Below are 14,354 nucleotides of genomic sequence, written 5' to 3' on the forward strand. Positions count from 1 at the left end.
CTGGGTTTCCCTCGTCCCAAGGCGTTTATCTGCTCATAGTACACCGCAAAGGCCTCGGCTATTTCAGCATTCATAACCTCACACTCTCCCTCCAGGTCCTTGATCTCTCTAACCCAGGATCTCTTGCTGTACCTCTTGTCCAGCCACGCTAGTAGCCTAGAGTCTTTGTCCCCAACATCATATAGAGGTGCCTCTGCGCCGCCAGCGCATAAGCCTGGGCGTGATGTTCTGCCACTTCTTGCCATTCCTGACGTTTGAGACAAATTTGATGTTGAAGGTTAGGGGCACTCCCACCTTCTGCCTTGGCATGTGCCTCCAGAACTGGTATGTCACATTCCAGTGCCCCACATCGTTCCTGCTGTTCTTTCTTCATACCCCCTATTAAATCCTGGACGTGGCCTCTCAATACCACCTAAAAAGCTTCCTATAAGACGGACATTGAATCAACTGAACCACTGTTTTCCTGAAAGTATTGTTCTGTCCTTTTTCTCAAAGCGTCCCTAAAACCCTTGTCCTTCCGATGCTACAGACTTAGACTGGGAGGCAGTACATCAGGGGCGTCTCCTCCATAAGGGTGGAGGAGCGTTGCCCCCTGCCAACAGCAACCACTTTCACAAGGAAGGGATAATAAACTGTGTTTATTATCCCTTCCTTGTGAAAGGGGTGGGGCATTGGGGGTGACGAACAGAGGGGAGTGCACTGAGCACTCCCCACAGAGCGCATGTATGTTTGGCCAGCCATCTCAGGCTGGCCAACACACACATGCACATAGAGCTCTCTCCAGCCCAGCAACACATTTGCTGAGCTGGAGAGAGCCTGCACAGGCTCCCAGTCTGCCTGGGAGCGCCCTGGCTGGGTGCTCCCCGCCAATCCTGATGCTGCTTTGAAGAATGTCAGGATTGGCCGCAGGGCAGGCTGGGAGCCTGTGCCTGCGTGCAGCAGAAGAGCAGAGGAGCGTTGCCTCGTGGGAGTGGACGTACATTTTGTATATTACATTTTTTTTCATGTTAATAATTACGCCCCACCCCCGCCTGCTGCCCTGCCCCAGGAATCCCCGCGAGCCGCGATTGCCGTACATACCTCTGGACAGGGCCCTGCAATAGCACTACCACTGGGGAGTGGTCCAAGATTCCTCTCGGTTTGTGCAGGGCGTCCGTTTAGTACCCCAAATGCATTTGAGGGGTAGGCAGATAATATAACTGCAAGTAACTCCCATGCGCCGCAGAGTAATACGTATACTGTTTCGATTCCGGGTGATGTTCTCTCCATAGGTCCACCAGCCCCACTGCATCCAAAAAGGCCATAAGGGTGCCACCTTCCCCATGTGTAGTTGCTCTTGTATCCCTGTCCAAAGCCGAGTCTACCACCATATTTAGATCACCCTCAAGCACCAGCAGGCCCGGCAGCATGTCAAGCAATAACGTCCCCACCTCAGGCAGTGTTTGGGCCTGTAACCTTGGAGGAACATAAACCGACCACAAATTCAATATCTGACCATCCCACACCCCTGATATCGCCACATATCTGCCCAATGGATCCCATCAGGTACGAGTCAGATTGCAGGATAGTGATTTCTTAATGAGAATCCCCATACCCCTGGAGTCAGTGGTGTATCCAGCATGCACGACCATGGAGTAGCCAAACCTATCCAATGGCCGGCTTCTGTTCCCCCTCACGTTGTCGCCTGCAGGAGAACCACCTCTGGGGCATGTCTATGTACGTACTGTAGGACCATAGTGCGCTTAATTTGGTTCACTAGCCCATTCTGATTCCATGTTAATATCTGTGCAGAGCCAGCCATTGTGAATCATTAGTACTAACAGATGGACCCCTGGATGCAGTGACATTGGGCCTTGTGGGCCTCCCCCCCAAACCTGTGCCCTCCCGATACCCCTCCCACTCGCCTCTCCAACTGGTCAATTGCAGTGCTTCCTGACAACAGTCAGCAGTCAAACACAACTGAGCAACTACTAACAACACAAAACACCAACTTCCCAACTCGCCCCTCCCTGCTACACCACTAGATAGGCTCCTAATTGCCCACCCCCGAACTTGCGGAGTGCCTGTCACCCCAAAAGTAACTCAAATTCACCCCTGTACCCTCAAAAATGCTTACTTGGATTAGTTGAATTCTGTAAAGTCCTTACCCCCGTCTGTGCAGACATCTTTCAAAGCAAGTGTGCCCTGCAGAAACATTGCTTGCTCCCACCCCCATCAGGCTTAATAATCCTCAGTCTAGGGTAGGAGGAACCACCTCAGCCCTAACCACAACACCGTTTCCAGCCATCTGCCCGGCCTTCGGCGAATGCACTAAGTCTGTGTCGCCCATTCCAGAGACTGTCCGTTGTCATTAGGTGTCTGCATCTCACTGGATGGTGCAGAGCTGTTCCTCTTCGCCCTAGCTTCTTGCTTGTGCCGACATCCTGGTGTGCGCCACCCCTCCAACCATTCCCACACTTCTGCTGGGGCAGTGAAGTGCCATGTCTTTCCCTCCACTATCACCCGCAGCCTGGCTGGGTACAACATCATATATTTAAGGCCCCTGTCTCTCAATACCTTTTTACCTCCTGAAAGTTGTGCTACTGTCATTGCACTTAAACTGTGAAATCTGGGGAAAATCGGATTACTGTGTTTTCGTATTGAAGATCATCTTTAGTCCAGGCCGCTTGCAAAATGGCGTCCCTATCATGGAAGATGAAGACCCTGGCGAATATGACCCTGGGGGGAAGGGGAGGCGACAGTCGTGGCGGGGGAACAGGTGCCCTATGTGCTTTTTCTATAGTGAAAAAATGGGACAGCCGTTTGGGGCAAAGTTTTGCAGTAATAAGGTCTTCTAAAAAGAGTTTTGCACTCTGCCTCCCCCGCTCCATCCCCACTACTCTGATGTTAATCCTTCTGGGGCTTTCCTCCTGGTCTTCCAACCTTGCTGCCATTTTTCACACTCCGTGGTTAGGAACCGCACTTGGCTTTCCAGATGTTTCCACATGGATTGCAAATGCGCAACATGAGTTTCCGTGATTGAGACATTGTCTGCCACTTTTTTAAAGTCAGCGAGCAGAAATGTCACATCCATCGTTACGGCGTCCAATGTAGGTTCCAGCGCGCCCTTTAGGTCTTGAATACCCGCCATGATTGCCCCCAGCGACGGCTCGGCCAACGTAGTTTTTCCCTTCTCTCAACTTTCTCTGGCGTTTCCACCTCCGCTCCGTCTGGCTCACTGTCCTCCGTCAGCCTAGGGACCTCGTATTTGTTCATCTTATGAACTTGTGGGGGGACCTGCCCTTTGTTTCTGACTATGCTTGAGTGCTCACCGACCACAGAGGGGGTCAACCTGGTCAGACCTGTCCAGCCCCTTGCTCCCTCAACACAGCGTTTCTCTGTCCACTTAAAATTGGGGAGGGGAACCATGGCACACCACCCCTGGGCGCCACTGCTGTAATATTGCTCCTCCGTGCAGTTTAAGTGCTCTACACGTTCAATAGTCTCCACCACCAGGGAAACTCTCAAGCCTGCAAAGGCGCCCCCCCCAGCACCTCAGAGGCACCTACTCCAATCAGCGCGTTGCCAGGACTTTAAAGGCTCATTTAGGATGCAATCCTCTCCATGCTGTTGGAACCTACCATAAGGGTGGTCGATTACCGAGGCTGCCTTCACTACATGATCCACATCAGGCGCCCAGATGAGTGCAGACCACTGTCACCGGAGGCCCCGGGCTGCGCCTCCATGGCCGAGTGCTGTGTCCTGCCGGGGGAGGTCGAAAGAGAAACAGAGAGGGAGACGGGAGTGGCAGCCACAATTTCAGTTGTCCACTCTGGCCCATCCAGGGCCTGAGGCGGCGCCGTACCGCTACCTAGTCCCTACTCCCATTCCGTTGCCCCCCTGGTGTTCCCTTTCACATGGCGCACCACCCCCGCCAGGCCCAGTGCCATCCAACACGCGGCCTTCGCCTTACCTCCACCGTCTTCGGGTGCACTATCCCTGCTGGCCAATACAGCCAACGTCTCCTTGGGTTGGGGACACCAACAGTTCAGGTACTTCAGCCAAATCAATGTGTGGATTTAACGGGGGATCTCGTTGCTAGTTGCAGAGCTCACACACTCTGCGCCCATCTTGGCCGGCCCCTAGCTGCGTCCCTATATATCTATATTTTAAGGCCTTAAATTACACAGAAACTACTGAACAGATTTAGACCAAACCACGAAAAGTGTGATGTGCGGAACAGAATCTAGCTTCTTGTCAAATTTGGTGTAATTCCGTTCAGTAGTCTGGGCTGTATGCGTGTTTAAAGGTCCTATGGAAAAATGAATGAGGAAAATGTGGGGTGGGAACCCCCTTTTTCTCAGCCCCCACTTGACGGATCACCCCAAAACTTTCAAGACAGAAGCTGAACTTAGCAATAGGCAAAACAAAAAACACTCTTCCTATGGAAACTAGGTCCTAACTATAACTACCTAGTGGCGACTGCCACTAGGTAATACATATATATATATATATATATATATATATATATATATATATATATATATATATATAAGGAACTCTGGGTAGTTCCCAAGTTTAGGTGGAGAGCAGCTCCGATAAGGAGCACCCTGCAACATGAGCGACACTCTAGATTTGCTCACCTCAAACGTCTGTTTTTCTAGCAAAGTTTTTAAGCATAGGATTGGCAGAGTGCCTTCCACACCGAGCTAGAAAGTGACAAATTATTTTGCCGTCGCTACAGCAAAATCTTTGAGCATAGGATTGGCCCAGTGCCATCCTTGCCGAGATGTACAATGACAAAAGCCTTTCACGACTCCAGGCTCAGTATTACAGCCAACCTGGAATGAGCAATAGCAACCCCTGACACATGTTTCGATGTCATTACATCTCTTCAGAGAGATTTAGCTTTGTCCAGACACAAGGGAGCTCCCAGTATAAGTCAAAACAAAACCCTTTCAGGTTTAGAGTGATGCATAAATTATGCAAACAGAAGAGAGAGCTCTGGGTAGTTACCAAGTTTAGGTGGAGAGCAGCGCCAGTAAGGAGCACCCTGCAATACCAGTGACACTCTGCATTTGCTCACCTCAAATGTCTGTGTTTCTAGCAAAGTTTTAAAGCATAGGATTGGCACAGTGCCATCCATGACGAGCTAGAAAGCAACAAAGTCTTTTGCCATTTGTACAGCAAAATCTTCAGGCATAGGGTTGGCCCAGTGCCATCCTTGCCAAACTGTAAAATGACAAAAGCCTTTCACCACTCCAGGCACAGTATTACAGCTTTGGACTGGTAAAATACCATCCAAAACCAACCTGGAATGAGCAAAAGCAACCCTGACGCATGTTTCGATGTCATTACATCTTTTCAGAGAGGTTCAACTTTGTTCAGACATAAAGGAGCACCCAGTATAAGTCAAAACAAAACCCTTTCAGAGTTAGAGTGGCATATAATTTATGCAAAACAGAAGAGAGAACTCTGGGTAGTTCCCAAGTTTAGGTGGAGAGCAGCTCCAGTAAGGAGCACTCTGCAACATCATAGATCCAAAACTTGTGCGTAGGTTGTAGAAAACAATTATTAAAAAGTGGCAACATTAGCACAATTACTGGGGTTCAGTGCCATGGCCAGGGTTTGCACTTCAGTCAAGGGATGCATTTATAATGTCAGGTTAAAAAAAATAAAGCCATCCTGTCAGGAAATGTTTTATCTTTGATTAGGTCAAAAGCTGAAAGGAGTACATAGGCATGCAGATTCAAACTGTAGGAAAATGGAGATGAAGAGGACAAGAGAACATAGAAGGAGGGTAGACAATTTTATGTAGGTGACCATGAAACAAAGGGCTAACATCTTTTTTCAGTAAAGGAACTGATTGAAATATCTTGAGTGTTTGGGAGCCCAATATAGGAAATATTAGGAAGGTTCACAATCCATGTTGGTCTTTCCAGTTAATGTTATACCTTTTGAGGTAGTGGTAAGGATGTGTCTGAAGTAAAGAAAGCACAGCCACTTTCCCCCATTTCTTTTGTTGATTGGCTTCACAGTTTGTGAAGGACAGCTGGCTGCATTCTGTTGCTGAAGGGCATCCTGGTTGCACTCTGTGAAGTGCATTGTTGATCAAGCTCACAATCCTCAGCCAATGTTTGTGCTGAATTAATGCAAGGAGCTCTGTCTGGGACGAATGTGAGATTATGCTCAGTTGCTCTTGATGAAATGGATTAGCTACCTTCTGAAAAGTCCTATTTGCACATGCAAAAGAGATGCCAGATTCAGCAATCTGCTCATTATAGAGAAAAGAGACTCCCTTATTTGTATTTAATATATTTCAAACACTCTACAAGCAGTGTATATGTGTGGAGAAGTGAAGACTTATTGATTTAACAAGCTCATTGGGATCCAATCAGTAAGAAAGGAATGGTGTGTAACACTTTGTTTAGCGGTGAAAAGCTATATTTGTTTAGATTACATTGACAGTTTTACCAGAGCAAACTATTGAAACTTTTCATGTATCTCATTGATTTGTGAGAGTCTTCTTTACCTTACATAACAGAAGTAATTCTCAATTTCTATTGGTACACCTTGATACAAAGGTGTTTATTTTAGCCTTCTTCTTTGTGATGGTATGTCTCACAGTTTTTACCTCCCCATGTATTGTGTGTAGAAACAGATTCAGTTACAGCATGTGACGTGCATGTGTCAAAAAACAGCCTTATTTGTGTGGCCATAAATACCTTGATTCTTTTCTAGGTGTAGGCAAGGCTATAATAATTATATTTACATAAAAATGAATACCACCAAGACTAAAGTACTCCTGTAACTGCGAAGGCCTGGTGTGTCAAGAAACCCCCCTTGTGGTTAGATAAGAAAAAGATGACCTGTTACACCCAAATGTTTTCTTTATTTCAGGAGGCATTGGATTGGGCGATGCGAAGCCAGCTCTGGGGTCATGCCTTGTTTCTGTCGAGCAAGATGGATCTGAGGACCTACAGCTGGGTGATGAGTAGGTAAAGAGATTCTACCCTAGTGTGCAGTCAGGGGCTAACTTTTGTTGCTTTTTGCATACCTTTGCATACCTTGTATGAAGACTACTAAATTTTAAAGGTAAGAGTGACTTGGGTTTATTAAGTGTTAGAAACTAGTGTTATTGTCTTTGTCATTTATGCTGTATAGTTAATAAAAAAATGGTACAGCCTCAAGATTCCTATAAAGAATGTTTTTTAAAAAGCCACTGTCTCATCCTCAAGCGTTTAAATGTTTTGTGGTGTCATTCCATATGATATCGTGGGTGGTGGTCATACCTGATGGCACTTCCTGTGATGTCACGAGTGGAGGTCCAATGAGACGTCAGTGAAACTCACTCTATCCCTATGAGTTTCATGCAATAACATAAATGTAGAAGTGTGACATTGATAAGGATAGGAGTTCTTCCGACTGACTCCTACTTATTTCTAGTCTGAACGCTTTCCTCAAGCTTTTTGGAATACCATTAAACAATCTAACTCTACCCTCCAACTGAGTCTGGCTTCATATCCTTAAATAAATTCTTGCGTATTCCTGCACTGTTTTTTTCCATGCACCGAAGTGTAGATATGCATCCCTACCTGAAATACACTTTAGTTTAGTCTTGCCCTTTTCTCCATTACTGGCCACAGAATTTGCCTCAATTGCCTATTATTGGCCTTGTATGCATTTGGTGAGTTTTATTTATTACATCAATATAGTAGGTTTTTTTATGTCCATTCCAAATGCCTAGCATTTCAGATTTCAACATAACTTTGTTAACAGTGCCTAAAGATTGTTTATTATGTGCTGTATATAAATGCACTCACTCACTTGATATCTCGCTCAATCTCCTCGTCACTAGAATCGTTGGTTTTGCAATCTAATGTGATGTTTAGGCGGCCTAAACCATGTTGATATTTGTCACTAGTTAAGTAGTTGCTATGTTTGTCTTTCAGTACATACGTTTCAGGCATGCAGCTTTCAACTTAGTTGTGCATACTGCTAATCCTACTCTACTTGAGGAGTATTGTACATGGAGCAGATAGTAGGCCAGAAGACAGTCTATACTCTTTTGTACTTGATGTTGATAACGGACAGGAAGGCAGACTGTTCTCTATGGTCCACTGAGTTAGTAATGGTCAGGAATGATGTCTTGGAGTCTATTAGACATTAAACTGAAAATTGGAAAATGGAAGGAAGCACTGGGGCCTATTGGGCTTGGAGTAGGTAATAGGAAAGAAGGAAGTCTTATGGACTACTGTCCAGGGAGGTGGTAATTGACAGAAATGAAGAAAGCCTTGGGGTCTCTGGACATAGAAAGGAAGGTGGCCTTGGTGTCTGCTGAACAAGGAAGGAATGAGGGACGGGGTAAGGAAGGATTGCTGGCTGACCCAGGGTCTTTTTGACATGGAGCTAGTAATTGGAAGAAAGGAAGGAAGACTTGTGGCCTAATAGACATGTAGTTGGAAGTTTGTGGTTTATTGTATATAGAGCTGAACACGAGCAGACTCTTGACATCTATTGTACCTGGAGCTTGAAATGGGCAGATGAATGCCTTAGGATATTTTGTACATCAATGCTGTAATGAGAAGGATGCCTAGGGGCCAACTGGACATGGGTGTTAGCTGCAAGAATGAAAATATCTTGGGGTCTTTTTGACATGTAGCTGGTAGCAGGTGGAAGGAATTCTTGTGGCTTATTATTATATAAATAGCTGATAGTGACTTCTATCTTGTTCACATGGACCTGATAATATACTGGAGATATACTTTTGGATCCTATGTACATGGCCATAGGTAGACCAAATTGTATATTTATCGATTTGAGCTGGACACAAAGCCACATTTCCATCTCATTCATCCTTTGTCTTCTTTTTTAATGCTCTGAGATGTTTATTGAACCATCTCTGATCTGCATTTGCTACCATCTCCCCTTCCATTGTAGGTTCACCAGCTCCCTAGCGCACAATGATCCACTGCAGACCCTGTTCCAGCTGATGTCTGGCCGGATCCCACAGGCATGCACGGTATGACAATTGTATTTGGACAGGTGCCCGCACTAAGTACAGAGGGTACAAAAACATTTTTAAAAGGATGACAAGAAAAACCTATTTCCACATAGTCTATTTCCACAGTCTGCTCTGTAACCCTCAGGTGGTGTAAGGTAGTAGGGCTGTGAGTCACAGTCTACCACTGCAACAATAATATGAACCTCGCCTTAAGGTAGACTCTGCACACAGGAGATACTCAAGGTGCTCTCAGAGAATGTGCCTGTGCTTTATTTGTTTATCCTTTTTGAGCCTGGGGAATGTACCTTTCTGTTTATTCAGAAAGTGGTGGATTCTTCCCAAAGTGAGACTCTGTGAATCCTTAACAGAAAACAGTGAAAGGAAATAAATTATCATTGGATTAGTAAATAGCACAGAAACCCACTCCAGCTCCTGGCTGGACAGTATTGACCAGCTTCCTTTGTCGGCCACCCATTTGCTTGGCTGTTTAAAAGGTTTCCAGCTTGACCACAGATGAGAAAATTGAACACAACTAGTTTGTGAATGGGGATTTAATTTGTCATGCGACGTATAGATAGCACCACAAATTTTTCATTTCCAGGGGGGTCATGAAATGACCGGCCTAAAGAATATTTATTCGGCTGGTTGTATTTTGTGACCCCCTATGAATGGCTGTGAATGCAGGGATAGTCCATTAACGAGAGGTGTGCTGGTTTAAAAAAACGTGTCCTGCTTTTGGAACCCCAACTTCAGAGGTGGTAACCTTTCAATGGTTTGTGACCACAGTTGAGCTCAAAGAGGAGTGGAACGCCTCTTTCATGCCCCTCCTGTATGCAATTTGTAAAGGATCACAAAACGTGTTTTACAAGACTGAAAGCCGTTCCCAACACTGTGATTTGCATTTGGAAAGCCCAAACTTTGCGACCATAAACATCTTTAGAACATGAGACCTATTGTTGCTATGCCAGAGGAAATCCATAAGGGCTTTCCAACATCCGCAGAAGGAAAAGCAAATCTATTTAGAAAATGATGCTTAGATACATGATGAATAATCTACGTATCTGTGCTAGTGAGTGGCATTTTTCGGAATAACAGAGGATGCAATGCTTAACTTTAAGCAAACTGTGGCCATGAGCTGTGTCGTCCATGTAGATCTTCTCACAAGCATACCTATTTAGAAGGAAATTGAATTGACACGTGTGTCTCTGATAAGCAGGGCTAGTGTAGGATTTTTTCACATTGATAGACATTAGTTTTGCCACCTCCCTCCCTGATGTGAGGCTTTGCATGATTGGACCTAATGATCCGGGTTCTCATGAGGACCATTTTAAGCAGCTACAGGATCTCTCAAAATGATAGCACCAGACCTGATGATAAACATAGTCCAAAGATCACACTATGCACAGTGATCATCACTAACCTTTAGTTATGTAACTGTATGTTTTTTTTAAAGATTGAGAATTTCTGTAGAATTAATTGAACATTGCTTTTGTGGGTGTTTATGTTGGGCCTACTAGGTTTCATTGTTAGAAAGCAGGTGAGTGTTTTTGTTCTTTGCTGCACTGAGTGGCATCAGTTTGAATGTAAGAGACCACGGTCCAAACTCTGACTTTTGCCACCATGTCTCTTTCTAGTAAAATATATCCATAATAGCAGAGCTGAAGGCTTAAGTACTACTTTTTCCATGCTAACATTTGAGTTAGTTTGAATTCTTAAAATTCGATTACAGTGAATGTACTTGGTGGTGCTGGTGTGTTTCTTCAACGCAGCATACTGGATTTTGCACTGATGTGTGAAAGGTGCACAAGCAGTAAGTGCTACTAAAAAGTTCAAAATTTGCAACAAAAAGTCACTTTTAAAAAATGTGTATCTGCATAACTTATCGGTGCTAATTAGCACCCACAGGTTATGCGCCTTTAATAACCTAGTGCAAAACCACTAGTGCTGTCCAGACCCATTTGGAGGCCCGTAGAGTAGACAGACGCTGCTGGGCCCCAACCTTCGTGGTTGAGGTTATTTGCAACTGGTGCCCCTCAGCCCGTCCTACTGTAGCTCTGCAAAACTTGTCCAGGTACAGATGCTTGGAGGGTGAGCAGCCACATGTTTCTCAGGGAGTTAGTGTGTAGTGCTCAAGTTCAGGGCAAAACTGGTATAGGGTTGCTTGGGTTTCGGTAAAAGCAGGACTGGGCCTTGCAGTTCGGGCTGGACTGTTCTGTTAAGCATAGTCAAGACATATTTGCATATGGCTGGGTCCAAACTGAGGTGGCATGGTGAGCGAAAAACTATGGACTGGAGTGATTGCCAGTGGCTGAGATTTATTCAAGCCTTCTGCCCATCACCTTGTTGTTGGTGCAAGTTCAAATCTCAACAACCAACCAGCAGATGCAGTGAAGTAATGCCCAGGTCAGTGCTTCTCTTTATGAAATTGAAAGCACTTTTAAATCTCACAGCAAAACTAAATACTGTACTGAGGACGCTATCCCTATCCTCCATTCTGTGCCATGGTACAATCAGGGGGCATCCAAAATGGATTTAATTGACTTTAGAACTCAAACTCAACCATAGACAGAGGCCTACAACCACACATGTACTAGATTCATACTATACATGGGCACATGCTCAGCTTACACATGGGATGTCAGTGAAAGGCCCTGAGTTTCTCATAAGATTAGAACTTTACACAAAAGGGGTCAGCAGGCTACACCCCCACTGACACAGATAAAAAGGTCTGGTTATCCTAAAGGATTCACAAAACACAGTATGCTGCTCCCACCACGTATGTGCTGCTTCCAGAACTGAGACAGTAGCCCATCGTCTATTATGAGGGCACGCTTGTTGTGCCCTTGCTGTGTGCCTTCAGGTCATAGGACAAGTCATGGACTTCACATTGTCAGGGACGGGCCTAGAACTCTGCGCACACTTTAAATTAGTGTGATGCCATAACCAAAATAAAAGTCAGGATACCAGTTTCATATGCAGTCAGGCACTCATAGCAAGGGCACATGCCTGTTTCAATACAGGGGACATTCTTGTTCCAAAAACACTATAAGGTACTTTTTGAATAATCAGGTCCTCAGAGCTTTGATTAATGACTCTTGTATGGTGGACATGCTGTTTTATATTAAGGGACGACCTTATAAGTGTGTATTTGTTTTGATTATCTGTTCTGAATGAGCCCACAGTGGTCTTGAATATGAGTATAAATTCTTTGGAGAAACCAAATGTCTGCCACAATGTCTGCCTCCTCTGAAGCCAGGTACAGCATTTTCTAAGAGAAATGTTCTCTTTGGGCGGTGAGACCCAACCTTCTGTTTATTATATGCTCTTTCATGTTGTCCTCGTTTCTCCTATTCCTCACCTCTGAAAGTGTCCTCATAGATCAGATAAGAAATAAAGTTTCAACTAATACTTTGAAATTTATAATTTCGTTTAGGGTGTGCTTTCTACCATGTGCAGCCATACTTCAGTCCCCACCTGAGGTTTTCAGCATTCTAGTTCTGAGGCTAGTTGTTAACCCACATATCCACTAACACACACACTTCCTACGATAATACAAGGTCACTGCATGTTTCTTAACCACCTCTCATGACGTTATACATGCTGATTAGTTCCTGGGTTTTAGTTAATAAGCTTCCTTCTCTGTCCCAGGATTTTGATCCCCTGCTGGTTCCATCATGTGTAGGTGCCACAGCTTTACCCAAATCTTGAGGATCTTCTTAGGCTGTGTACACAGGAAGTAATTTATTCTTGAAATGAAAGATCACCCCACATGGAAAAGACCATCCAAAATAGCGATTGCCTTTATTGATGACATCAGTTAATGGTTGAGGTCTTTCTAAGAGCCGAGTGTGTGAGGTTCAGTAACAGGATAAATCTCTTGTTCCCAAAGGTCACTGTGGGAGAGCTTCTGTCAAACTATTTTTGTTTTGTGATAGGATGTTCGTTTCACCACTATGTTCCTGAGTCTGGATACTCTAGTGGGTCTTTTGGTCCCAGCTGTATGAGCCCTCTCAATCTCTATGGTCTTACTCTCCAGTGTCAAGATGTGGATGAACACTCCCTGGATGCAAGTCAGTCCAACATTAGACTGCTTGGCTTCCTCACTTGCATTGAAATCCTTGCCCTATTCGCCAAATCTTGCATTTTAACTATGACATGTCCCCTTGTACTTACAGGGCTGTTAATGTATTTCTTGTGTTGGATGTTGTGGCTGAATGATCTTGTCTGGTGTCCCTTGTTTCAGCTACTTGTGTTCCTTTTTGGTTACCATCTTGTCTTGTAGACACTAATGTTTCATTAATGCTTGTTGACCAGATAAAGTTGTTGTTGCAGATCTTCCTTTCATTCTTTACGCAGATCATAAAATAATAATGATTTAAGATCCGCCTTCGTCACAGTATGGTCTTCCGTTCATGCAGCCATTTCAGTTTGTTCAGTGGACATTTCTAGGGTGGTAGCCACTTTTAGAGCCTGTGATGCATGCCTCTAAACTTCAATACCTCTACCTCTTTTCTTGACCAGCTTGCATGACATTACTAGTTTATGATTCAGATGTTTGCTTTTATGGCTCATCCAGGGTCTGTAAGCAGTCCAAGCCTTTCCTTTAACTAAGCCTACGCTGACATCGTCAAGCAAGCACACTTAGCTGTGGCCAGGGTTCATGCCTCTGTTTAGTTTAAGGTCTCCTATCCAGCTGTGTCCCTTATTACCATCATTCTTCCCTCAATAATCTGAGTTTGCAGCACACCTCCCTCGTTAAGTCATCACATCTGTGTCTTTCTTCACATCTGCACACACTTAAGGAGGGTATCATTCTGCAGGTGTCAGTGGCAGGGCCTCCACTGTCTGTGTGCATCGCCGTGCACAGTGCCATGACCGTCCACTGCCAGATCCAAGCTAGACCCCCTATCCTCTCCACACACCTCTTCAATTTTCTCCTTTGCTGGTAATGCCCGGTTGAAAGTGGTGGTTATACTCGTTTGCCCTGGTTCAATATCAGTATACCCGACCAGGGCCTCTTAGGTGGGCCAGGTAATTAGTACTAGTGCCACTGGTCGTGCTTCACTCAATTCAAGGCTCATGCACATGCAGACCAGAATCAAGGGAGTCTTGCACTGTTCTCCGATCAGCACTTTGTATCCGGTGCCCACTTCAGCCCAGTCTCCAAGATGAACCGGGAGGTGGGCATCCATTCCTTCAGTCACCCTCTGCCCTATTCAAGTTTCGAGGGAGAAACAGATCAAAATTAGAGGTGTCCCCAGACCTATTTCTCCCTTATTGGCAATCACCTACTTTTCTGCTGATCTGCTGCACCATCATTGCTTGCTTGGACAACATCTTGACTTCTCCTCGCCATGCTCATGGATGCTTC

General features: G+C 45.1%; 1 protein-coding gene across 1 annotated transcript in view; it reads left to right on the forward strand.

Annotated features, from left to right (window-relative positions):
* The window catches only part of SEC16B (SEC16 homolog B, endoplasmic reticulum export factor), a 284,826-nt gene that overhangs the window by 103,321 nt on the left and 167,151 nt on the right, over positions 1–14,354 (forward strand). The window contains exons 11-12 of the mRNA XM_069231559.1: positions 6,880–6,977; positions 8,920–9,001. Coding sequence (XP_069087660.1) covers positions 6,880–6,977; positions 8,920–9,001 — 180 coding nt within the window. The remainder of the gene's footprint in view (positions 1–6,879; positions 6,978–8,919; positions 9,002–14,354) is intronic.

Source organism: Pleurodeles waltl, chromosome 4_2, assembly GCF_031143425.1.
Source record: "Pleurodeles waltl isolate 20211129_DDA chromosome 4_2, aPleWal1.hap1.20221129, whole genome shotgun sequence".
Classification (NCBI taxonomy): Eukaryota; Metazoa; Chordata; class Amphibia; order Caudata; family Salamandridae; genus Pleurodeles; species Pleurodeles waltl.